General features: G+C 46.5%; 1 protein-coding gene across 1 annotated transcript in view; it reads left to right on the forward strand.

Annotated features, from left to right (window-relative positions):
* Positions 1-24,771, forward strand: part of LOC142584228 (uncharacterized) — a 254,736-nt gene that overhangs the window by 50,174 nt on the left and 179,791 nt on the right. Inside the window, exon 3 of the mRNA XM_075694382.1 lies at positions 17,278-17,355. Within this exon, the coding sequence (XP_075550497.1) occupies positions 17,278-17,355 (78 nt within the window). The remainder of the gene's footprint in view (positions 1-17,277; positions 17,356-24,771) is intronic.

Consider the following 24,771-nt stretch of genomic DNA (forward strand, 5'->3'; position numbering starts at 1 on the left):
AAGGCTTTTCGGCTGGCCCGCAGACTTCTCCCGCCGCCCTACAAAGGGCTGAGCAGGTCGCATGCCGTGGTTTTCAGGCAACTACAAACGAGAACGCTTCCAAGCCCGGCGCTATTGCATAGGATGTACCCAGAATCGCACCCCGATGACAAGTGCAGAGCGTGCTGCAGGGAGACGGCCACATTCGAGCTCATGCGATAGGATTGCTCCAAACATCCAAACGAAGACTTATACCGCCGCAGCTCGAGAAAACAACGCGGAGCGACGACCAAGAAAAACGACTCCAGGTCATCCAGCAGGTCAACGAGGCGCTGGCTAGGCAGGAGCCTGGGGAGCCGGCAACGGCGAGCGGGGATCCTCGCAGAGCACCCGCCCCAATAACGACGTAGGCCACGTCCAAAGCGTGTCTGCGCGCTTTACATCAGGCTCAATAAACGTTGTCCCAATGCAATCCAATGCGACAGGCGAAAGCCTGTCTATGAATGCATCTGTAGCTGTTGTCTGAACTGTTCTGGGAACGGACGCCGTCGCGGCTGCGAGCATGGGAAGCAGTCACAACCATATGGCGGCAAGGTTTGTCGCCGATGTGCGTGCACTCCCACGCCCATGTCCGCGCTCTCCCACGCGCCCACTCGCACTGCACTACTTGAATAGGGCCTCCTCTCCTTGCTCCTTTTGCCGGTGATCGCCGCTTTCCTGCGTCCACCACGGATTGCGCCCAGACACTCATGAGCCACTAAAGGCTTACGCCTTAATAATGTAAATAATAAAATGGGTTATTGGTTAGCCATTCACTGAAAAGAGTACGCATGGAAACCATTTGCTTGTCAAGTGCGGAATAGCTGCAAAAAAAATGGAAATGAACTGGCACGTTCGATAATAGAACCACGCAATATTTCAAATCTGCTAGACAGGTGCATCATTGCGGCATAGTTTGCATTGTCAGCTCAAGAAACCGCATACCTGAGTGGCTGCATACATCTGGAATGACTTTTCTTGGGGCATGCGCATTCGTGTACGGCAATAGATAAAAGGTCACGATGGCTTCGACACATTATTCATAGTAACTTGCGCTGAGTGTGTATCCTCGTTCCATGCTTTTGTCCGTGTATTTTACGCTCAACGTTATACGTTCTAATGGCACACCAACAGGCCCAAATAGTAACTTTGGTAACATACATGACGTGTGCAGACGACTGGAATACGTTGTGTCGCTATATTGATTCATTGATAATAATAATAATAATAATAATAATAATAATAATAATAATAATAATAATAATAATAATAATAATAATAATAATAATCATCTTTATTCAGTATAGTTAAAACAGTATACAAAACGGAAGCGCCGAAGCCACAAGAGGGCTTGTGCTGCGACAACCGGCAGCCGCGGCAATCTACGCGCTCACAGAACTCCATCAGAAGCTGGTTGTGCATTTGGCACAACCATCACACATTATCAAAGATGCACTGATAACATCAGTACATATTAAAGGTTCTCTAACGCTTGAACAGCAACTCTCAGTGTTTTGCGGGTGGACAAAGAAAATACATCGTCCGGTAGTTCATTGAAGATAGCAGGAATATAATAGCGTCTTGTTGCTTTACCGTAGTGAGTGCGCACTCTCGGTTTAAGATAACGAGGAACATGTCTCAACGGTACCGGTTTCGTATTTATGTGCCTGTATGCACTGCTCCAAAAATATTTAAGTACTACGATTTGTTTAAAAAGATTCTGAAAAAAGGCAAACCGGCTGTTCTAAAGACACTGCTGGGCAAATTCTCATGTGGCATGTAGAGGACGCTTGTAGCGATGTTTTTCAAAATCCTATTAACTCGACATTTCCATGTGAAAGAGCAGTTAAAAAAACAACACATACCGTATCTTAAAATACTATACCCCAGAGCCTGGGCGATTAGTTTTCTGATAGAAAAAGGCATCATGGTTTTTAAATTAAACAACAAACATGCAACACTTCTAAGTTTCGTACTAATGTGGGTCAAATGAGTATTCCACGTCAGATCACTGTCTATGTGCACACCAAGATACTTAACCGACTGGACGCTAGCTATAGGTTGACAAGAGCACAAAGAGCAATATGAAGGGTGTAAATATATGGAAGCGACGCTTGGTACATCGTTGTGCGGGTTACGAAAACAGACAAGTCTGGATTTGGTGCTATTAATTTGTATTAAGTTTGAGGCAAACCAATCACTAACTTTAATAGCGTCCTCTTGAAGGTTAGCCAGGGCACATGAAAACTCAGGGTTGCTTGACACTAGTAAAGTGTCATGGGCATAAAGGAATACGGTGGATGCTTTCACGTGGTCACATATATCATTCACATATAAGGTGAACAACAAAGGAGATAAGATAGACCCTTGCGGGACACCGCGCACCAGACTTACCGCGTCACTGCAGATAGGCCCAAACATGACTACTTGTGAGCGATTGTGAAGATAGTTTTTAATTAGTGACAAAAAATGACCCCTAAATCCATATGAATACAGTTTAGAGATTAAAATTTGATGATTTACTGTGTTGAAAGCTTTTTTTACGTCCAAAAAAAGCCCAAATGCCACCTCATTGTTTTCCAGGCTTTGGTGCAGTAAATCAGAGAGATTTTCTAATAGCACCTGTGTTCCAGACCCACTTACAAATCCGTACTGATTCACACTCATTAGGTCATGTTTAGCAACAAATGCATTCATCACAGAAAGTACGTGTTTTTCTAAAATCTGGGATATGCAGGAAAGAACAGAAATAGGGCGGTAGTTGGCAATATCATTCTTTTTCCCACTTTTGTACAGAGGAACAACGCGAGCAATCTTCAGTGAATCTGGCCATGTACCAGTTGCAATTATGCCGTTTAATATAAATAGCAGAACATGTTTCAGAGCTGTAATGTTTCTTATCAGATCAGCTATGAAAATGTTGTCAAGTCCGGCGGATTTATTACGTTTCAGACTAGACAAGATGCTGAAAAGATCAGATTCTGTCATAAGAGGAAGGAAGGCTGATGGCGATACACTGTTTTTAATCTTTGTCGAGCCCAAAGTTTGGACTGCGACCCGTTGCTCAGCCGAAAATATGTTATTGAACTCATTAGCCAAAATAGGCGACACTACACCGAAATTATGCTCCACTGCTTCTTGGACGGACAAGCGTATGTTACCACGTAACTGGTTTATCAGGGACCAAGTGTTCCTTACGTCGCGACGAGTGTTGTGAAACTGCTGTGCAAAGAACTTCCTCTTTGATAAGCGGATAAGCGCAGTTACCTTATTTCTGATGCAACGATATTCTGCTCGAAGTTTGTCATTTTTGGCGCCCTGCGGCATCGAGACCAGAAAGTGTCCTTTTCTTTGATAGCAGCCAGGATTTCCGCAGTCAGCCACTGGCAGTCAATTTTACGTTTCTTCACAACCAAAGTTTTTTTGCACACTTTCTTTATTTCGCCTAATATCCTGACCAAGCTATCGTACGCAGTGTCGTTAGTGTTATGATGAGTAAATGAATCCCAATCATATTCAGTGACATGATTATCGAACTTTTTTTGGTCTAGAATGGTCACAACACACCTGGTAGTGTTAGCGCGCTGCATAGAGTCTGTTTTCATAAGGCGACACGCAATGTAATAGTGATCTGCCAGTTTCTGTCTGATTACAGCGCCGGACACTGAGGAAACGTCCGACGCACGGACGTTAGCGTGGTCAATGCAAGTAGTTGTAATGCGATTATTAAGAAATTCTTCTCTAGTAGGATCGGCGACATGTGGTTCAATGCCAAATTCTGCGAGTACTGTTAAGTAACTTTCAGTGCCATGGCGATCACCCTTCATCAAATCGATATTGATGTCCCCTATTATGCACACGTTTTTAGCAACAAAGTTGGTTTTCAGTGTAGTTTGTAATTCTTCAATAAATCCCAACACATTTTGACTAGGAGGTCGGTACATAGCAAGAAGATAAAATGAAATACCACGACAGGATACTTCAAAGGCCATGACCTCCGCTGTGCCGAAGGAAACGGTAACCTCGGACATCATCATTGATTCCTTGAAGTATACCGCAATGCCGCCACCCCTGCTGTTGTTGCGTGTAATGAAATAGGCATGGTAACCGGGAAGCCTAAATACATCGGTTAGAGTGTCGGTAATGTTAATTTCTGTTAATACAAACACGTCAACAAAGTCACTGAGAGCACAGGCCGTAACCGCAAATTGATCCCAGTGTTTCCTGATGCTCCGAATATTAATGTGAAGAATGGTACAAGAACAACCCAACGCTGGCTGAAAGGTCTTAACAAAGGAGTCGAAATCTGGAAACGACATACTCTTTTGCGAGGAACTACAAATCTTAGGCCATCTTATCAATGTCGCTTACAGACGAGATTTTTAGAGCAGTCGCACCCTCGGTCTTCCTCGCAAATATTTTCCCATTTCGCACCCAGACAAATTTAAATCCCTTTGCTTTGCCTTGAACCCTAGCCCTCCAAAAAAGTTCACTGTTCGCACGAGTCAGGTTCTCACTGAAAAAAATGTCAGGAATCTGTTTGTTTTCGGCCAACACCCTGAGTCGAGCCCTTGCCTGCAGCCATTTGTCTCGCAAGTCTGCTGACGTGAATCTAGCCAATACCACCGGTATTTTTCCCTGGCCTCCTGATAAGCGGTGAACAGCACATACCTGCTCCGCCGTATGGTCATGCAAATTAAGCTTCACAGCCAGGTCCGACAAGACTGCCGGCAAGTCCTCATTTGCCGTGACCGGTAATCCGCTTATTTCCAGGTTAGCTCTGCGAGTATACTGTTCACTGTCATTTAGTTGCGATTGTAAGTGACTAATCTGTTTTGCCTGCTCAGATACAGTTTCCTCAAGGCAAACCACTTTCTGATCAAGTCTAATCGTTGCTTGCGAGTTGCTATTGCACTGTTCAAGAAGCTTGTCGTATTGTGACGACATGAACGTGACTGATGCTTTTAACTCAACAGTTGTGGTCTGCAGGGACTGACAAGTGAGCGTCAGCTTATCAACGTGTATTGGTATCAGTGCAAGACTGTCAATTACGTCTTTTAGACCAAGGATAGCTGTCAGCTTGTCTTCGAGGGAAGATAACCTTGCCAATATGCCTGAAGAGCTGTCCTGCGACAGCTTCCCAGAAGCGACAGTGGCTCTAGAGTCTCCGCGACATGTACGACAACGCCATTTCTCACGTTTCGCAGACCCCATTGACGTGTATGTCGACTCAGCAATACCAGAACAGTGCTGCCCAAAATGATAAGACAAACTGCATTCCGCACAAGTAATGCTGCACTCATCTTCAAAAATACCCGCCGTGGTTGCTCAGTGGCTATGGTGTTGGGCTGCTGAGCACGAGGTCGCGGGATTGAATCCCGGCCACGGCGGCCGCATTTCGATGGGGGCGAAATGCGAAAACACCCGTGTGCTTAGATTTAGGTGCACGTTAAAGAACCCCAGGTGGTCAAAATTTCCGGAGTCCTCCACTACGGCGTGCCTCATAATCAGAAAGTGGTTTTGGCACGTAAAACCCCAAATATTATTATTATCATCTTCAAAAATCGCATTGCATAAACCACACCCTGCACTGCTATCAGTCATAGTACCGTATCAAACACTGTACGAAAAAACGCTTAGCAGTCAGCGGCGGAAAAAAATCTATATATATGTATATATGTATGCAGCTCACCTGCCAACAAACAGAGTAACATTCAGAACACTGCAACAGATTGCCGCTGACTGCAGGGTTGAAGTGGCTCGCGTAGCCTTTAGTAGCTGCTGCCGGCTCCAGTAGCGCCTTCCGGTGGGAACTTTCTTGTCCTTTGCTCCCGTGGTTCCTCTGGTATGAAGCGGTGAACAGCAACGGCCTGGTGATAGTGCAATCTTGGTGACGGTGATAACTTGAATAAGGTTGTCGCTCCGTCCCCACTTCAAGACGCACGGGTGGTCATCGAATGCTGCCAACAAACAGAGTAACATTCAGAGCACTGCAACAGATTGCCGCTGACTGCCAAACTGTTGATAAACGCATTACATTCAACCATCATCGCGAGATGGATTCCGCCGCTTTTAGTGTGAAGCATTCTTCAGGTACTTTGAATATACTATCTATCTATCTATCTATCTATCTATCTATCTATCTATCTATCTATCTATCTATCTATCTATCTATCTATCTATCTATCTATCTATCTATCTATCTATCTATCTATCTATCTATCTATCTATCTATCTATCTATCTATCTATCTATCTATCTATCTATCTATCTCGAGTGATATCACGTGCTGCTATTGTCAATGGCGGCTGGCTGTAAAGGGAGAGGCTGAATAGAAAATGAGCGCCGTCACTTGGCCTGTCTAGGCGTAGTTTCTAAGTCGAGAATACAAAAGCGGGATAGTGGGAAGGCGGCAGAAAAAAAAGAAAAACGAAGAAAACATCGATTCCCATGCACTGCAGGAATCGATCTAAGCGAAGCTTTCTGTGCTGTTTGCTTTGCATGACGATTATTAGCGGTGATGTTGACAGCGAATGATTAACTTCTTCGACGCTTAATCGAACACGAGAGTGGTGCGTTGATGTTGAAGATTACCTTGCATGCACCACTCCTGCACACAGGACACACCGGGAAAGGAGGTTGCTTGAGGCGTTGTTGCCATATTTCATGGCCTCTGAGAGGGTTGAGCGTTGTCATTGCCTCGCACGTCACTTCTCATCGTGGCATAAGTATTATACTGGAATGGAATTATTTGGCTGTACTTGCCAAAACCACAATAGCATTATGAGGCACACTATAGTGGCGACTCTGGATTAATTTCGACACCCCGGTGTTAGTTAAAGGAAAATTAGGCACCCCCCCCCCCCAAATCGTAGCGTTGCTACAAAGGAAGCCCATACAGGTTCCTCGATAGAAAAGCCTCGCAGTTGAAGAGGAATTAGTCCCGGTCCGAGATTGGAACCGGGGACCACCGCCTCTCCAGGGCAGCCGCTCTACCATCTGAACTAATCAGGCGGCTTGCAGATGGCAGGGCGAAGTCGAATTTGTGAACAGCGCGAAGCAAAGGCAAGAGTTTGACGTAATAGTTCTGCGGAAACCCGCAAGGTGGAGATGAGTAATTAAGGGAAAATGAGACATCCACCCAACCGTAGCTATTGTTACAAAGGAAACCAATACAGGTTCCTGGACAGAAAATCCTCGCAGTTGAAGAAAAATTTGCCCTTGTCCGGGACTCGAACCCGGGACCACCGCCTTACGCGGGCGTTGGTCCGACTTTGCCCTTCCATCTGCTAGCCGTCTGGTTAGCTCATATGGTAGAACGGTTGCCCCGGAAACGCGGTGACCGTGGTGTTCTTTAAAGTGCACCTATGTGTAAGTGCACTAGCGTTTTACTTATTTCGCCCCTCCGAAATGCGGCTGCCGCGGTCGGGATCAAGCCGGCGATCTCGGGCAATGCGATAGCCGTAAAGCAACCCCGGCGGGCACAGCAGTGTTCATTCGAAGTGCGATCGCTTGCGTAGTGGCGTCTAGACCGTGTGGTGTGCTTACAGTAATGCAGCTGTCTTTCTCCACGCCCTGCGTTAGTTGCCCGCTGGGCGTATTTGCATGCATGGGGTTTATTTTTCAGAAATAGCAGTAACGTACCTACCTTGAAATTAAATTTATCCAGTTTCCCGGAAACCGCTGTCTTGTCTATGGTAGCGTTTCCTTGCATGTTAGTAGAAAAGTAAGCACTGCAGTTTCTCCAATGCTTTTGCGGGCCTTCAGGAAGGGTGACAGCTGTAAAGATGCAAATGTGGCGACACCCAGGGAGCGCCAGATGGCGTTGTGCACATGCGACGCGATGGAATGATCCAAACTAGTTTCTCGCATCTCCTTTCCTTTCTGCCACACTTCATGTGTACATGCGCTCTGAACCACCCCCGAAGCGTCGTGCAATATAGCTACAGCAGCAGCAGCAGAAGGAAAATGAAAGGAGAGGCAAAGAAAATTTCGCTGTAAAAAGGACATAAGAGGGTGTTGGGGTAGTGAGAGGTTAGGGAACCTTCTTAACTGAACAGAAGCCGTAGATATCATCAGCGGCGTGTGTTTTAGTGGAGTCGGTCAGCCAGTCAGTGTGCGAGTAACGAAAAGACATCAGTTGAAAGAATTGGCTTGAGTCGCGTAGCCGTAGTGCGTCGGCTAATTTTGCAGGTGTTAAGATGGTGACCCAGAGTCTGGGGTCAATGGATGAAATAGTTGGAAGGCAGCTGCTTGATCTTTCAAGTGACGTTTGCCTCAGTAGTTCGGCGTGGGCGTTGTTACGACAGTATACATAAATGGCACGGCCCTGTGTGGTCGAGGCGCCGAAAAAAGTGTTCTGTCCTGCATCGATGAGGATCACATACGAAAATAAAGGAAATGAAGGAAAAAAGGGAAACAGGGACAGAAAGAAAAGCGGACGAACAAATAAGAGGGTGACAGCAGAAGAAGAGGGCTGGGGGCAGGTGTACATGGGAAAAGGCTCGTATGGTTGATATATGCTGAACAGCGTGCAAGAGAATATTAAATTGAGTGATAGGGTGGAGGAAGGAAAGAACTGCAAAGGAGGAATAGGTTAGGTTAAGGCTAGATGTTAGCTTATGGCATAACGTGTTTTGTGCCTTTGATAATCATGTGAAAATTTGAGGTTTAAGTTGCAGCTTTTAGCGATTCTAAGTTCACACGCGCGAAATTGATTCCCATTGGGTGTTGCTGTTTACATTTGTGTCAGGTGTGACCACGTGTAAATACTGTCACGAATAGAATGAAAAATTGTTTGTTGTATGTAAAGCATTGATTTGCCGAATATATGACTGCTCATTGAATTCGCTGGCTACTGCTTTAGGTAAATTGTGTTTTGTATCTGCGCGATGGCCGCTGAGCCTTGTTGGGATTGTGCAACCTCACCTACGCATTGTTAGTTACAAACGGCCCATTATAAAGAGCGCACTACGTTGATTGACGTGCAGGGGAAACTACAAGCTACCTTGTGAAGTCAATCTGACGCTGTACTTTTTGCTGTAGTAGTACATTGAACATGTTTGCATGTAGAACATCTGGCTGGCCACAGAGACCAGACGTTCGCTTCGTCTTTGTCCTTCATTTGGCATACACTAGAATGTCCTTGAAATCATTGCTGCGTTTGTAGGATACTCTGCGTGAATCGAGAAATATCTTAAGTTTCCTGTTGCTAGTGAGAATTTCGTAGTACTAACGCGATAGCATTAGAAGCCCCGTGTCGCAGAAAATCCTGTGTCGGCATCGTCGGCGCTGCCTGTGTGCGAAAATTGCCGTATATATTTAATCATCATCCCCATGATCAGCCTATCTTATGCCCGCTGTAGGACGAAGGCCTCTCTCTCAGGGCTGCGATCTCCAGTTACCCCTGTCCTGCGCCAACCGATTCCAACTAGCGCCCGCGAATTTCCTAATTTCATCGCCTCACCTAGTCTTCTGCCATGCTCTACTGTGCTTCCCTTCTCTTGGAAGCCATTCTGTAACCTTAATAGTCCAACGATTATCTAACCAGCGCAATACATGACTTGCTCAGCTTTATTTTTTTCTCTTGATGTCAATTAGAATATTGGCTATACCCGTTTTCTTTCTGATACAAACCACTCTCTTTTTCTCTCTTAACGCTATGTCTAGCATTCTTCGTTCCATCGCTCTTCGCGCCGTCCTTAACTTGTTTTCGAGCTTCTTTGTAACACTCCAAGTTTCTGCCTCCTACGTCAGCACCGGTAAAATGCACTGATTGTATACGTTCTTTCTCAGCGATAATCATGAGCTTCCACTCAGGAGCTTTCAATGTCTGCCGTATGCTCTCCAACAAACTTCACACGGTTTCCTGCGAGTATATGACCTAGGTAAAGGTACCCTTTCACAGACTCTAGATGTTGACTGGCGATCCTGAACTCTTGTTCCCTTGCCCGGCTATTGATCGACATCTTTGTCTTGTGCAGATTAATCTTCAACCCCACTCTTACACTCTCTCTGTTAAGGTCCTCAATAATTTATTTTAACTCGTCCCCAGCGTAGCTGAACAGGACAATGTCATCTGCAAATAATAATAATATTTGGGGTTTTACGTGCCAAAACCACTTTCTGATTATGAGGCACGCCGTAGTGGAGGACTCCGGAAATTTTGACCACCTGGGGTTCTTTAACGTGCACCTAAATCTAAGCACACGGGTGTTTTCGCATTTCGCCCCCATCGAAGTGCGGCCGCCGTGGCCGGGATTCGATCCCGCGACCTCGTGCTCAGCAGCCCAACACCATAGCCACTGAGCAACCACGGCGGGTCATCTGCAAATCGAAGGTTGCCGCGGTATTCGCCGTTGACTCTTACTCCGAAGACTTCCCAGTTTAGTAGCTTGAATACTTCTTCCAAGCACGCACTGTATAGCATTGGAGAGATTGTATCTCCTTGTATGGTGCCTTTCTTTGTAGGTATCTTCCTACTTTTCTTGCGTGGAATTGAAGTAGCTGTGCAATCTCTGTGGATATTTTCCAAGACATTTATGTAAGCGGCCTGTACTCTTTCATTACGTAATGCCTCTATGACTGCTGGTATATCAACGGAATCAAATGCTTTTTCGTAATCTGCGAAAGCCATATAGAGAGGCTTATTGTACTCTGCGGATTTCTCGATAACCTGGTTAGTGACATGGATATGATCCATTGTAGGGTATCCTTCCCTGAAGCCAGCCTGCTCCCTTGGTTGCTCCCAATGTTGCCGTTATTCTATGAGAGATTATTTTGGTAAGTATTTTATATAATACTGGGAGTAAGCTAACGGGCCTATAATTTTCAGTTCTTTAACGTCCCCCATTTTGTGGATTTGTATAATGTTTGCATTCTTCCAGCTCTCTGGGACCGTTGATGTTGATAGACACTTCATATAGAGCTGCCAGTTTTTGAAGCGTTATGTCTTCTCCATCTTTGATTAAATCGAATGTTATTCTATGTTCTCCTGCGGCCTTTCCCGGTTTCATGCCTTGCAAAGTCTTCCTAACTCCATCGCTACTTACACAAGGTGCCTCGGCAATCTGTTCATTACTTCTTCAAATGGAGGTATCGCGGCTTTTCTGAGTACTGTGCAGGTCAGTACAGAATTATTCCGCTGCTTTTACTATGCCTTCGAGATTGCTGATGACTTTACCCTTATTATATAACAGTGCATAAATCTTGGTTTGTCATATACCAAGGTTCCTTCTCACTGATTTCATGCTGCGTCTATTTTTTTGTGGATTCCTCAGTCTCTTTCATGCTAGATTTCGAATATGTCTTATCTTCTCCTTGTTGATCAGTTTTGACAGTTCCGCGAATTCTATCTTATCTCTTATCTCTTGAGTGGGACACTTTCATTCCTTGTCATTTCTTTATTAGGTTCTTTGTTACTTGGGAGAGCTTGCCTACAGGTTGCCTTGGTGCCTTACCTCCTACTTCGATTGCTGCCTCTGAAGCCCACCCTAGTTACTGTTTCATTCATTACCTCTATGTCATCTTCACATCTCTGTTCTAGGGACGCATATTTGTTTGCAAGTACGAGCCTGAATTTGTCTGCTTCTACCCTTACCGCATCTTGGTTCGCCTGTTTCTTTTTAACCAATTTTATTCCCTCTCTCTAGAAATTGAGTTAATTCCTAGTCCCCACTGACTTACGGTCACTGCACTTTACCTTACCTAACACATCTACATCTTGCACTAAGTTTGGATAGGCAGAAATTATGAAATCAATTTCATTTCTTATTTCAGCATTATGGCTTTTCCAGGTCCACTTTCTGTTCCTACGCTTTCTGAAGAAGGTGTTCAATATTCGCAGCTTATTCCTTTCCCCTAATTTTACGCGCATCTCTCCTCTAGCGTCTCTAGAATCGACGCCGTAGTTGCCAATTGCTTGTTCATCACCCTGGTTTTTCCCCAATTTTTCAGTGATGTCGTCCGTTACTACAGTATACTGATTTGCACCTTTGTCATCGTTAATTCAACTTCTTCACAATGCTCGTCAACGTCATCATCATCGTGACTGGATATTGGAGTGTAGGCTTGTGCTACCTTTAATCTATACCTCTTAATAAGCTTGATTACGACTACTGCTACCCTCTCATTAATGCTATAGAATTCGACAATGTAGCCCGCTATGTCCTTATGGGTTTGGAATCCTATCCCGTATTACTTCTTAACTTGGGAACCGCTATAGAAGACGACATGGTCGTTAGTCAGCACTTTGTAAGCCTTACCAGTTCTTCTAATCTCACTAAGGCCAATGATATCCCAAACAACGCCTCATAGTTCTTCTAAGAGTTCTGGAAAGTTAGCCTCACTCGACAGAGTTGGGGTGTCAGATTGCCAGGGTGAGTTTATATATATATATATATATATATATATATATATATATATATATATATATATATATATATATATATATATAATAAAAAAACTCACCCTGGCAATCTGACACCCCAACTCTGTCGAGTTGCCCCCTTACCCTTACCCTTACCCCATCTGCTGATGGGGTAAGGGTAAGGGATCTATCTATCTATCTATCTATCTATCTATCTATCTATCTATCTATCTATCTATCTATCTATCTATCTATCTATCTATCTATCTATATATATATATATATATATATATATATATATATATATATATATATATATATGAGTCCCCATAAATATGTTCGCCTGGGTTAGCGCAATAGATGTACACAAACTTGTCCCATGTATTTGTAGGTAGTAATTGCCCCAAATTGGAAGCAGTTAAATGTTAGAACTAATTCAAGAAAAGACGAGTAGGCTTCAACAGAGTGTGGAGCGTTGTGTTTGGACAGCGTTTCTTTTAGCGAAGATAAACCATCAGGAATAGCAATGTTGGTGTAAAGGGCCGTGACGTCTAGTGCTGCGCGAATTACGCCTTGTAGTGTGTGCCTTTAGTATTAATGTCATTCATAATTCTCATTAAGAGGGAGGAATATTACACGAATGACGGAAATCTTTGGGTAAAATCACGAAGGAAGTGGGTAAACAGACTGGAGGGGCTCTTTGATGGATGTGATTATTTGATACTATCGGACGCCCTGGGACATTAGCCATGTATAGTTCAGTGGGTGAAATTTTTTTAATTTTCGGGAGCAGGTATAGGCACCCTTCAGTTTTATTATGATTAAATTATGGGGTTTCATGTGCAAAAACCACTTTCTGATTATGAGGCACGCCGTAGTGGGGGACTCCGGAAATTTCGACTCCTGGGGTTCTTTAACGTGCACTTAAATCTAAGTACACGAGTGTTTTCACATTTCGCCCCCATCGAAATGCGGCCGCCGTGGCCGGGATCCTGCAGTTTTGTTGCAGGGTTTACTAAATTCGATTTCTGGCGGCGTTATCAATTGTCAGCAATAGATATTTTGGTCTGTTGGTAATTGGCAGTGTGTATGGTAATCTCGGATCGTTGCCTAGCTTACGGTAATGTTCAGGGTTGTTTGTTTGTAAGTCACGTGCGTATGCTTATCTAGTGGCCAAATAACCATAACTCCACGTTTCTGCTTCTTAATGACAATGGCGTTCTGGAAACTAAGATTTGAGGTGATACGACTGTCTGAGGCAGTTGTGTTTTATTGTTACTGCAATTATATGGACACTCCAGGCGCATTTCTGCCGTCGTCGTTGGCGTCGCAGTGATATTCCGTCTAAAGTCCAAGGGCGATAACATCGTCTCCGCGAGCCGTTACCTGCATATGCGAGTGAAAGCGCGCGAGTGTGAGCCGACGATGGCTCAGTCTTGCGCGCACAAGGGAGGAAAGCGGGGAAGGAGACTTCCTTCGCGCGCAAGACAGGGGAGCGAGGGTTCTACTCTGGCGGCGGCTACGTATGGCGGGCCCTGTATTGAAAGCGATCTGATATGACGTCAGAGTGCGCCTAGTACTGATGTCTTCGTATGCTCTGTGTTCTCGCCGCTTAGTTCGTGTACTCTAGCGTTTTGACAGCTAGTGTGTGAGGTCATTGAGTGAGATGTGTTCGTGTTTGCTTGTGCGAGCGTGACATAACGCTTGTTAATTTAATTAGTGAGTGAATGTTTGAAGTTTATACTGCCGATAAAACTACTATCCTGACTTCGTGCAGCTGCCTTCTAATTTGCTATTGCAATCGATGCTTTGCCTTTCGGGCAAAACTGAGTTTTTTAGGTCACTTAGATCTCTTGGATTGTCTTATAATTTACGTCGAGTTCTACGGCTTTTTCTGGTTCAAGAGTCCAAGTGGACTGGGGTCAAAGTGGGGTCTTTGAAGTGTCCGGTACGTTGTTGTCTGCGAAAAGAATGCCTCATGCGCATTCGTTGGGACAATATTGAAAGCTTCTTGAGAAGCCCGAATTCAATAAATGTGTTGTTCATGAAACAAATGTTTAGCCCTTTCTAAGCACGCCTATTTCTTCCCTACTTAGTGTTTTTGAAATGTGTACAGCATTAGACAGGTTTAAGGTTTTTGAGGCTTAAACCACCTCTGCTGTCTTTAGACAGGAGTTCCTTCTTGTTTGAGTGAGGTGTCTGTATAGGAGCATGCTTATTTAGGTCAGATACTCACAGGGGTCCCTGATCATGATACCGAAATTTACAGAATAAAAATGAGTTGGAGTGCATGCGGCATACTGCTAAACCCTGACTGAAAACTTGCCACTGTAGCTAAAAGAAATTGCGGAATCATTGCAAAACCTACCGGTACTAACATAACAGACAAAACCTTGGAATTTAATAAAGAAGCTCGAGGACAATTTCAGGACCCCGCAAAGAGTGATGGAACGAAAAATCTTTGGTGCAACCTTCAGCGACAGGAAGAGATGGAGTATGGACCAGAGAGCAAGCGTCGATAGCCGATATTTTAGTCGACATTGCGAGACAAAAAAACCTGGACAGGCCATGCATTGCGTAATGCATACAACCGGTGGACCATTGGAGTGAGAATGGGGACCAACGGAAGCTCAGAGCAGTGGAGGATGGCTATCTATTAAACGGGGGGGGGGTGGCTGATGAAACGGTCGGAAACTAACCGTCAGAAGAGCTTGGGTCAGTGGGTGTGTCTCGCTGTTCATGAAGCTCTTTGGCGCCAACCTGGAACGTTGGATATGTGTGACGTGCTTTGTGCCGCTCTTCAACTAGTTTCTTACAGGCCAATTTGAGTCAATGCGCATGTGCCCCTAGGTATGTGCTGCGATTCAGTGAGCCTCTATCACGCCAACTAGAGCAACCGGGCACATGTCACTGCGTATGTGTCACACTTGAGATGGTGCAGCGTGTTCAGTCGGCAGAAGGAGAGGGTAGCCCAGCTGCATATTTTCGGCGCTGGCAATACGGCGTGTAACTAAATTGCGTCAATGATAACCGAAATAAATGAACGTTCATCGTACATAATTTCTGGCCGGAAATTTTTCAGACATGGGTCACACGCGGAATCCGTGTCACCGTGGCTAGATGGCGCAGGCTATCCAGCGATATGGAACGCAAACAATAGAAGTGAACAGCGACTGATGAATGTTAAAGAAAGAAATGGGTTGCGACAGTATTCAGTTATATGTACCGTTATATGTAGTTATATGTAATACTGACGAGCACCAGCAAGCTTACCAGCAAGCATGTGACTGGTACAGTAAGCAACATGGCAACAAAGAACGTTAAACGGAGATTCAAAACGCTGAGACAATCTCGTGGGTGGCGGCAATAGGCAACACAAGGCTGCTGCAATAGAAAAGAAAGCGACTACTACCTAAGAGGCAATGACGAAATCAGGAAAAAAGCAGTTTATGAGAACTAAAAAGGGAAGCTCTTTGCTTTTCGAAGCGAGATCACGAAAACGCGAAATACGCTGAAGAATAAGAAGCATGTGCTTCCTGCGGTAAAGCTAGGAAAATTACGGAACATGTTTCATCAAAATGTGAAGATAGTGATTCAGCTGTCGGTTGAGGCTGCGCTGGCCTCTCCAAGCCCTTGGGTACAGCACAGGGAAAGTAAACATGTCCGCACCTGAGATTAGTAAAAGGCAATTGAATGTTTGGTGGCAGAAAAGCACGGAAGCCACAAAGAACGTAGGCGTGCAAAAACAAAAATCCTAATAATGGTTCATAAAGTTTGATGGTGGGAATTCATTCTCTGTTATCTGTCAAAAAACAGATGGGTAAGACATTACAAAAGAAATGCTGAAAAAGCTAAGACATTCCAAAAATGAAAAAAAGTGCTTGGTAGCGCAACCCACCACCACGTTTCAAAGGAGGCGCTCTCATAGCATTAATCGATCCATGGGCGAGAGGAGCCGGGCTGCATACACGTGGCATACATGGCGTGCTTAGGCGGCGGCAATACTGCGTGTCGCTAAATTGCTGCAGTGCTAGTCACATTAAAGTCGATAGTCATAGATGGATTGTGCTGGAGCTTTCTGCAATTATGCTGTGATGTCTTAGTGAAACATTTGTGGAAGGAGATTGGGGTTATACCCATGCCATATTTTCATCTCTTCATACCTTGCAGTATTTCTATGTCTCTGAACAATAGAAAAAAGCACTGGACAGCCTCATAGGGCCCAAAATAAGTTATTGTAATTGGCCCTCTACAGCGAGTTTTGGTATCGCTTCTAAGAAGGTTTTCGTGTTGTGACATCATGACACAGAAGGTACGTGGTCATTGGGAGCAGCACATCGCGACGTTTGGAACTTGCGCTCAGCCACCGCCTGCGCTGCCACTCTTTGTGAAGTCCGCTATACCACAATAAAGAAGACCGAGTGAGCTGGAGCAACTGTCCAGATGTCACGATGTCATGCTCCCACGTGACCACCATCTGCATTGTGACGTCACACAATGTAGTAAATTGTGTAGGGCGCTTTGGCGCGTGCAAGTATGTTTTGTAAGGTTTAGAGTGTTTACAGCTTAAAAAAATGCAAAAAATATTTAAGTTGGTAGTGTCGTTTGGATACCCTTTAAAGCACAAATCTCTTGTCAGAGACGCCAGAGGCTTCCACCTTTTTGGATGTAGCCTTTGTGTCATGATTGTGTTGACTGATTTGTTGCTTCTTGAGCAGGATTATGGCTTACTTACACTTGTGCCCTTGGAGCAGGATCATGGCTAACTAGCGTCGAACTATGTGGCTAACTACGTGGTAAATCTGTATTTGCTGCGGAGTTGTCGTTGTGTATTTATGCCAGTGGGAACGAGCCTGGGAACACGCTAACCATGCTTGTTTCTTTCTGCGCAGTACACGATTTCCACCACAATGACCGCGACTCAAAACATGGGAAAGCTGATGAAAGTGAGTGAACTAAAGCAGAAACAGGTAAGTATCGGCGAATGTTCGCGCGCCGTCCTTGTGGCATAATGCTACCTTTTGAATATCCACGTGAGTTCTTAGTTCGTGTTGCATCACCAGCTAAGAACATTTACGCATCTGCACCAATGTAGTCCTTTATATGTATGTATGTATGTATGTATGTATGTATGTATGTATGTATGTATGTATGTATGTATGTATGTATGTATGTATGTATGTATTACATACGTGTACTGCTACGCTTTTGAACAAGCTAGAGAGGTGAAACAAAATGGATGACCTTAAAATTAAGAAATTGCGCAAGAAGTCAGTCGCTGGTAAAAAAGAACTAAGCACGACCGTTCGACTTAATGTTGTTGACGATGATGATAATGATGCGAGAAGGCCCTTTGAAACGGGATGGGTGGTCCAACGCGCTAAGCTCGATGCTTCAAAGTAATGCTCCTAAATCTTTCAATATCTTAAACATCTTAAACTTAACACTAATCGAACCTTCGCCAGCTCACATGGTTGTGCTGTCTCCCAGGACACCGACCCACCACTGCTATTCGCATCTACCTGATTCTCTTTGCTACTATTATGGCTATCACGGCTGTATTACGTTACGTACTGGCGCTACCTTTAAAACAAGCGTCGCGGGTACATATATAAACGGCGCGAGTTTTCTGCTGGGGTCATAACGAAGGCCTCGCACTCCGTCTCCCTGCAGTTTTCAGTACCGTTTATCGAGACGCCATCTGGTTGCCGTCCCAACAGTCCCATTCGCCCATTCGGTGCTCCGCATCACCACGGCCTGCCTCGCAGCTTTTTGATCACCGTCCGGCAGACTAAGCGGTGCTTTTTCAGGGGAAAAACGATTCGACAACAGGGTTAGAACTGCTCCAACGCGGCAGTCTAATATGTTGTCTGTGATAGTTGAAGCCGCGGACGTTGAAGCTTGGTATACAATGGGGCGAGTTGTGTTATCGTTGGTTATTTATGCTCGGGTCTTGGGAAACTTGCTTCGCCTTACAATGGACGCACCACTACGTGCAGCTCAAGTGCACGCTATGCGTCATCCTGCGATCTATAGGGCCTATTCATAATGCTTGGCGCGTGCTAGGCTCCTTAGCCGTCTTGACTTGTGGGAAGTCGCGTGGCGCCTGCTAGCGCCCGCATCAGTACAGGGCTCCGCTTGCGGCTGCTACTCTGCGGACCTGGTCAGTCAGACACAGCTGATCTTCCAGGCTCTCGCTGGCCATCAGCTCGTCCCATCGCTCCGTTGTAGGGTGTTGTTGGGGGGCGGGAGTACGGCAATGATCGCCTGACATGACCACGTGATATGGTATAGGGTGGCTTTAGATGAGCACCATGGGTGGCGACTAGGGTATGACTTTATTGAGGATGTGCAAGTTTGGATACGTGCCAGTTTGGATTTGCCTCCAACTGACCATTTCCTGTTTATTTAGTGTTCGATGAGGTGGGGAATAGGTTCGCCTAAGTCCTGTGTAGCGGTTTACAATGGCCGAGTCGTCGCACGGGATGAGAATGGGTCCCTAAGGGATGGATTTGGAGGGTGCTTGCCTCGTATGGCCGCGAGCTACCCTATCCATTGCCTCGTTTCCCTCCAGCCCCATGTGTTCCGGGGTGCATGTGATCCCATGCTGAATCGGAGGGCGGGGGGGGGGTGTACTGGGATACTCCCAGTACACCCCAGTACAGTATCCAGTGTACTGGATACTCGCCAATGTCTGTCGTGCTCAGGATGATACTGTCGGCAGGTTGGCTGATGCGCCTTTGTAGGTAGTTGCGGCAAGCCGCCTGGGAGTCCATCAGAACTGTAAGCGATCGTCTATGTCTGTAGCCGTGGGCAAGAGCAAACGCAATGGCTTTTTCGTCGGGCTCGGTGATGATGTGGCAGCGTATGAAGGCGCTGCCAAGTTCTTGGAGTGTGTTGTCCAGAACTGTGGTTATGTCCTTGGAGTTCGTGAGATCGTAGTTGGCGGCGTCAACATAGTTTGTGGTGTTCAAGGGCAAGCGATTCCAGGCTTAGTCTGAGAGTGATTTGATCTGATGTGGTGTGGGAAGTGAGGGTGGCCCTCTTCCTTCGTATATTGCCGCATTTTCCCGCAATTCGGGCCTCGAGGCGTGTCTCGAGGGAGTCGAGGCGGACTCTCAACTGTCTGCGGTGTTGTGTGAAGACGGTACTGAATTGTTGGGTGAGCGCTGACAGCATCTCGTGTATCTCTTCGCGTGTAAGCCCGGACTCCGCCGGGGTGGTAATCGAGGGCAGCATCTTAAGGGTTGCTTGTCTGCTGGGGGTGGTTTAGAAGTAGTGTTCGCTGGTGTCCGGTGGCGATATGAAACGCGCCATTAGGGCGTGGAGTTCAGCGCTGTCCTTAGCTTGTCACGCCCTGGCGGCCGGCAGCTCCTCTGTGAGCTTTAAATTTTCCGCGAGAAGGTTTTCGTACGCAGGGGACTGAGTGTTGGGTGGAGCGATGGTTGTTACCCTAACAGCTGGGCAGATAATCTTGGTGTCTGTGCTGGCTGAGGGGGTAGAATTGTGATTCTCAGCAGACTCGCTGGAGGTCTGCAAGGACTGTTGGCGGGTGAGTTCTTGCTGTTGCCCCTTGGTCTTCTGGTCCTGGTTCTGCGCCTGTTGCTGCTGGCCAGGTCCTGCTGGGAGTAGGGGAGGGAAAGACTGCGGCCGCAAGCGATACTAGCTGCGCGAAGTCTTCCTATCCTTGTTGTGCTACTTGCTTTTCGGATTGGGTGGGTTGCGCTAGGGGTGGCGCCCTTGGGGCTGGGTGAGCGATGCGAGGCGGGATGTTGGCCTTGGCCACAGGGCCTTCAGTCTCTGTGAGCACTCAACGTCTGTGAGCGATCCCCACACACTCTGCGTTTGGGAGCACAGGGGTGACCGTCCATGGGGTCGAGGATACCACGCTGCCGACACACTCGAGCATTCGGCGTAGGACACAAACGCGATCCGTGCCCCAGTTGTAAGCAGACTTGGTGTGCTTGCCGCGTCGTCTTGCATAGGTGGCAGGCTACCTACCCCCTGGTAATACAGTACATAGCGGGGGATGAGGGGGCCCTCGAAGGTGATCGCCACAGATTTAGCACCAAGTATATGCACACTGTGCACTGTCACGCCCTGCTTGTGCACAGGGAGGTTGGCAGTGGGTTCCTCCGGAGTGGTGCCGGGGTTTATCGTGTGGATGACTCCACGCAGCATGTCTTCGGGGGGCCACCACGTAAGTCTTGAACTCGTGGGTCCCCCCTCCCAGCGTGAGTTTGGTGATCCGGCGAAGAATTTGGGCTGCGTCAACACGTGGCATGCTGGCAATAATAATGTTCGGCCCGGAACGAGTGCGGATAATGAAGTGGTCCCCCGTGCAATGCTGTTGAGAATTACCCGACCCGACAAGGGCACGGGACGTTTGGTGCGTCATGAAGTTCCGAATGGCCAGACCCTTTTTTTGGCCACATGACAATTTTTAGGTGTGAGCGTGGGAGCGGTCGCAACTTCCTTAGTAACTGGCGCGACTCCTTCTCGTGTGGCGATATTCGCGCCGGTGCAATACATGTCGCATCTGCCGACGCAGCGGGAGCGTTCGCCGAGGCAGCCGCGGCGGCGGCCTGGCTGAGCGGAATGCTTGCAGGTCCGGCTGTCTGCATTGTTACCGCGCAAGCTGGTCGTACTTTTCCTGGCGTTGGTGTTCATGAAGCGAAATCGCCAGTTTTCTATTAACATCGGCGTCCATCGCCGGCCGCGGTGGGGCACACGGGGTGGGTTGTAGTACTGGGGCCTCGTCTTCGCTGATCGAGGTCGTCGGCGTCCATGAGGATCGGGAGGGGTCGAGGGAGCTAGCAGCAGGTTGCAGGCACGTAGAGGTGGTCGTGTTGGGATCGTGTTGGGAGCCTCCATAGTGTTGGTAGAGATGGCCACTTCGCCAAGCCCGGTAGTCCGTACTCGCCGACGCGAGCTAGACCTAGTGGGCCAACGCCAGCTTCGGATCTTTTGAAGCCGGTACAGAAAGAACGAAATGTCTTACTGGCTCGGGAAAGGTGTCCGGATGTACCGGATCGTAATTTTTTGATGGTCCGACGCAATGCCAGTGACGATGTGGAAGTAATTAGGTCAGGGAGAACCCATGTTCAGCGGAGCGCAAGCGACGCACATTCGCTCGCTCCGAACGCTGAAGCTCAAGCCACTCTCGGATATGGTGGTTCTCGAATGAGCGTCTCCCTAGGAGGACGTGTGTTTGTTCGGGCGTAGCGCTTATGCAGGGGAGAAATGCCTCGCACTGACTTCGATAGTCCCCGCGAACGGTTTTTTTTTTCTGTAAAGAGGCAAATCACTAAAGTTTCTATAGTTCTGCATTTTCTCTGTGTTGCTTGAAAAAATTCACACACCTCTCGATATGACGTAATAGCTATGCGGGAACGCGCTGCATGGAAACATGTAATTATTAAAAAGAAAATGAGACATCCGTGCATTCGTAGCAATTGCTACAAAGAAAACCCATAAGGGTTCCTCGAAAAAAAATCCTTGCAGTTGAAAATTTTGTCCTCGGGGGGTATCTGTCGGAGTTCACCTACTGGACTGTCCATTTCGGTTGCTGCTGATTGGCTAGGGCCGCTCGTCTCCTCCTCTGTCATACAGCTGCATCCAATCAGCAGCGGCCGAAATGGACTAAGCGGACTGTCCATTAGCGCGCCCCACAGGTGTGCGGAGCAGCAGTATTAATGCTTAATCTAGTAGGCCCTCGGCCTAGCACAAGTGCATTATTGAAATAATTCAATTTCTGAAAGTAAAATGCATCAGAAAATTTGTAACATATGACTTACGCACAACCGGCATACACGATAGCATCGGTTTGTTATTCAAACATACAAGGAAACATAATTCGGTTACGCTGCAACTCAAGCACAAAGCCTTCCAGGATTTTTTTGGATCTTCTGAGTGCGCATGCAACTCGTAAAATTCTGATCAAGTAGAGGCTAACAGCTTAGCTGTAAAACATCCGAAGGCATCTAAGCATTTATGAGTTGTGAATGCATTATGTCCAATTGAACGCCGCTGAGCGGTATTCGTTTAGCGCCTAATTTAGGCTGGAATAAATACATGTGTCCCGAATGTGAAGGGCACACCAGTGAAGTTGTGATGAGATATGTGTTATGGTGCACTACTAACGTTTCGTTGAACTTTTGCGGTCGCATGAACGGCAAACTCTGACGCCGACGACAAATCAAGGCAAAGAAGCTACTCTGAAGAAGAGGGCAGCATATGTGACTTTTCAATATAAGCCATGCTGCCTGTCATCATTTACCCGAAATTCTTTCGCAATCCTAAGGTTGAACCATTCCATTTTTAAGGACGGGCTTTTTAGTAATGCAGCGCGTAAATACTTTTGCAATAATAAAATAATCTTGCAACACCCTCTGGTCTGTGCGGGCCATCTGCTCAACTATGCCTAAAAAAATTAACTGCGCTCTGGTTAATGTTGCCCATAAGGGCGCGATCCCTTCATTAAACCCGTATCCCCAAGCACGCCGCCGGGCTCTTCTCCGTGACGTCACTCGCCGAGCGCTCAGGCCTTCTCATATCTAGGTGGCGCTGCCTCGCTGCGGATATTTCTCTCTCTCTAGCTCCCTAGTCACTACTATGCATGCGCCACTAGTAGCACCGAACCACAGGTGTTCCGCCACTGCGCAGCGCCGCGCCTTGTCGCGCCGCCATTTAGTATGACGTCACACCGCATTCCTCGTCGTTGTGCTCGCCTCCGCTCACTTCGCCAGCTGCGTCGCATGCCTGATAACATGTCGGAGGATAGAAAAGGTGAGCTCGCGTGCGCCGCAACCACTGTTAAGCCGGCAGTGTGGACGGCGACAATCCTGATAAGCAGGAGGAGGCCTGGAATCGACATTGGAACGATATGAAGAGGAAACGATTGACCAGGAAACAGACGAACAGCGTGCCGAACGACTGCCTAAACGCCGCAACATAGCTAGACAACCAGACTAACCTGGGCTTGTAGTCAAGATTAAGCAAGGCTAACCATGGTGTCTTAGATTTCGCTACATCATCATCATCATTATCAGCCTGGTTACGCCCACTGTAGGGCAAAGGCCTCTCCCATACTTCTCCAACAACCCCAGCCATGTACTAATTGTGGCCATGTCGTCCCTACAAACTTCTTAATCTCATCCGCCCACCTAACTTTCTGCCGCCCTCTGCTACGCTTCCCTTCCCTTGGAATTCAGCCCATAACCCTTAATGACCATCGGTTATCTTCCTTTTTCATTACATGTCCTGTCCATGCCCATTTCTTTTTCTTGATTTCAATTAAGGTGTCATTAACTCGCGTTTGTTCCCTCGCCCAATCTGCTCTTTTCTTATGCCTTAACGTTACACCCATCATTCTTCTTTCCATATCTCGTTGTGTCGTCCTTAATTTAAGTAGGACCCTTTTCGTAAGCCTCCAGGTTTCTGCCCCGTACGTGAGTACTGGTAAGGCACAGCTGTTATACACTTTTCTCTTAAGGGATAGTGACAACCTACTGTTCATGATGTGAGAATGCCAGCTAAACGCACCCAAGCCCATTCTTATTCTTGTGATTATTTCGGTCTCATGATCCGGACCCTCGGTCACTAGCTGCCCTAAGTAGCTGTATTCCCTTACCAATTCCAGTGCCTCGCTACCCATCGCAAACTGCTGTTCTCTTCCGAGACTGTTAAACATTATTTTTCTGCAGATTAATATTTAGACTCGCAGTTCTGCTTTGCATCTCCAGGTCAGTGAGCATGCATTGCAATTGGTCCCCTGAGTTACTAAGCAAGGCAATCTCATCAGCGAATCGCAAGTTACTAAGGTATTCTCCATTAACTCTTATCCCCAATTCTTTCCAATCCGGGTTTCTGAATATCTCCTGTACACACGCTGTAAATAGCATCGGAGAGATCGTATCTCCCTGCTTGACGCATTTCTTTATTGGTATTTTGTTGCTTTCTTTATGGAGGACTTCGGTGGCTGTGGAGCCGCTATAAATAGCTTTCCGTATTTTTACATACGGCTAGTCTACCCTGATTCCGTAATGCCTCCATGACTGCTGAGGTTTCGACAGAATCAAATGCTTTCTCGTAGTCAATGAAAACTTTATATAAGGGTTGGTTATATTGCGCACATTTCTTTATCACATGAATGATAGTGTGAATATGGTCTATTATTGCGCAGCCTTTACGGAATATCCTGCCTAGTGCTTTGCTTGACAGAAGTATAAAGTGTCCTTGATTCTATTTGCGATTACCTTAGTTAATACTTTGTAGGCAACGGACAGTAACCTGATCGGTCTATAATTTTTCAAGACTTTGGCGTCCCCTTTCTTATGGATTAGTATTATGTTAGCGTTCTTCCAAGATTATCGGTACGCTCGAAG

This window comes from Dermacentor variabilis, chromosome 6 (assembly GCF_050947875.1).
Source record: "Dermacentor variabilis isolate Ectoservices chromosome 6, ASM5094787v1, whole genome shotgun sequence".
Lineage (NCBI taxonomy): Eukaryota > Metazoa > Arthropoda > Arachnida > Ixodida > Ixodidae > Dermacentor > Dermacentor variabilis.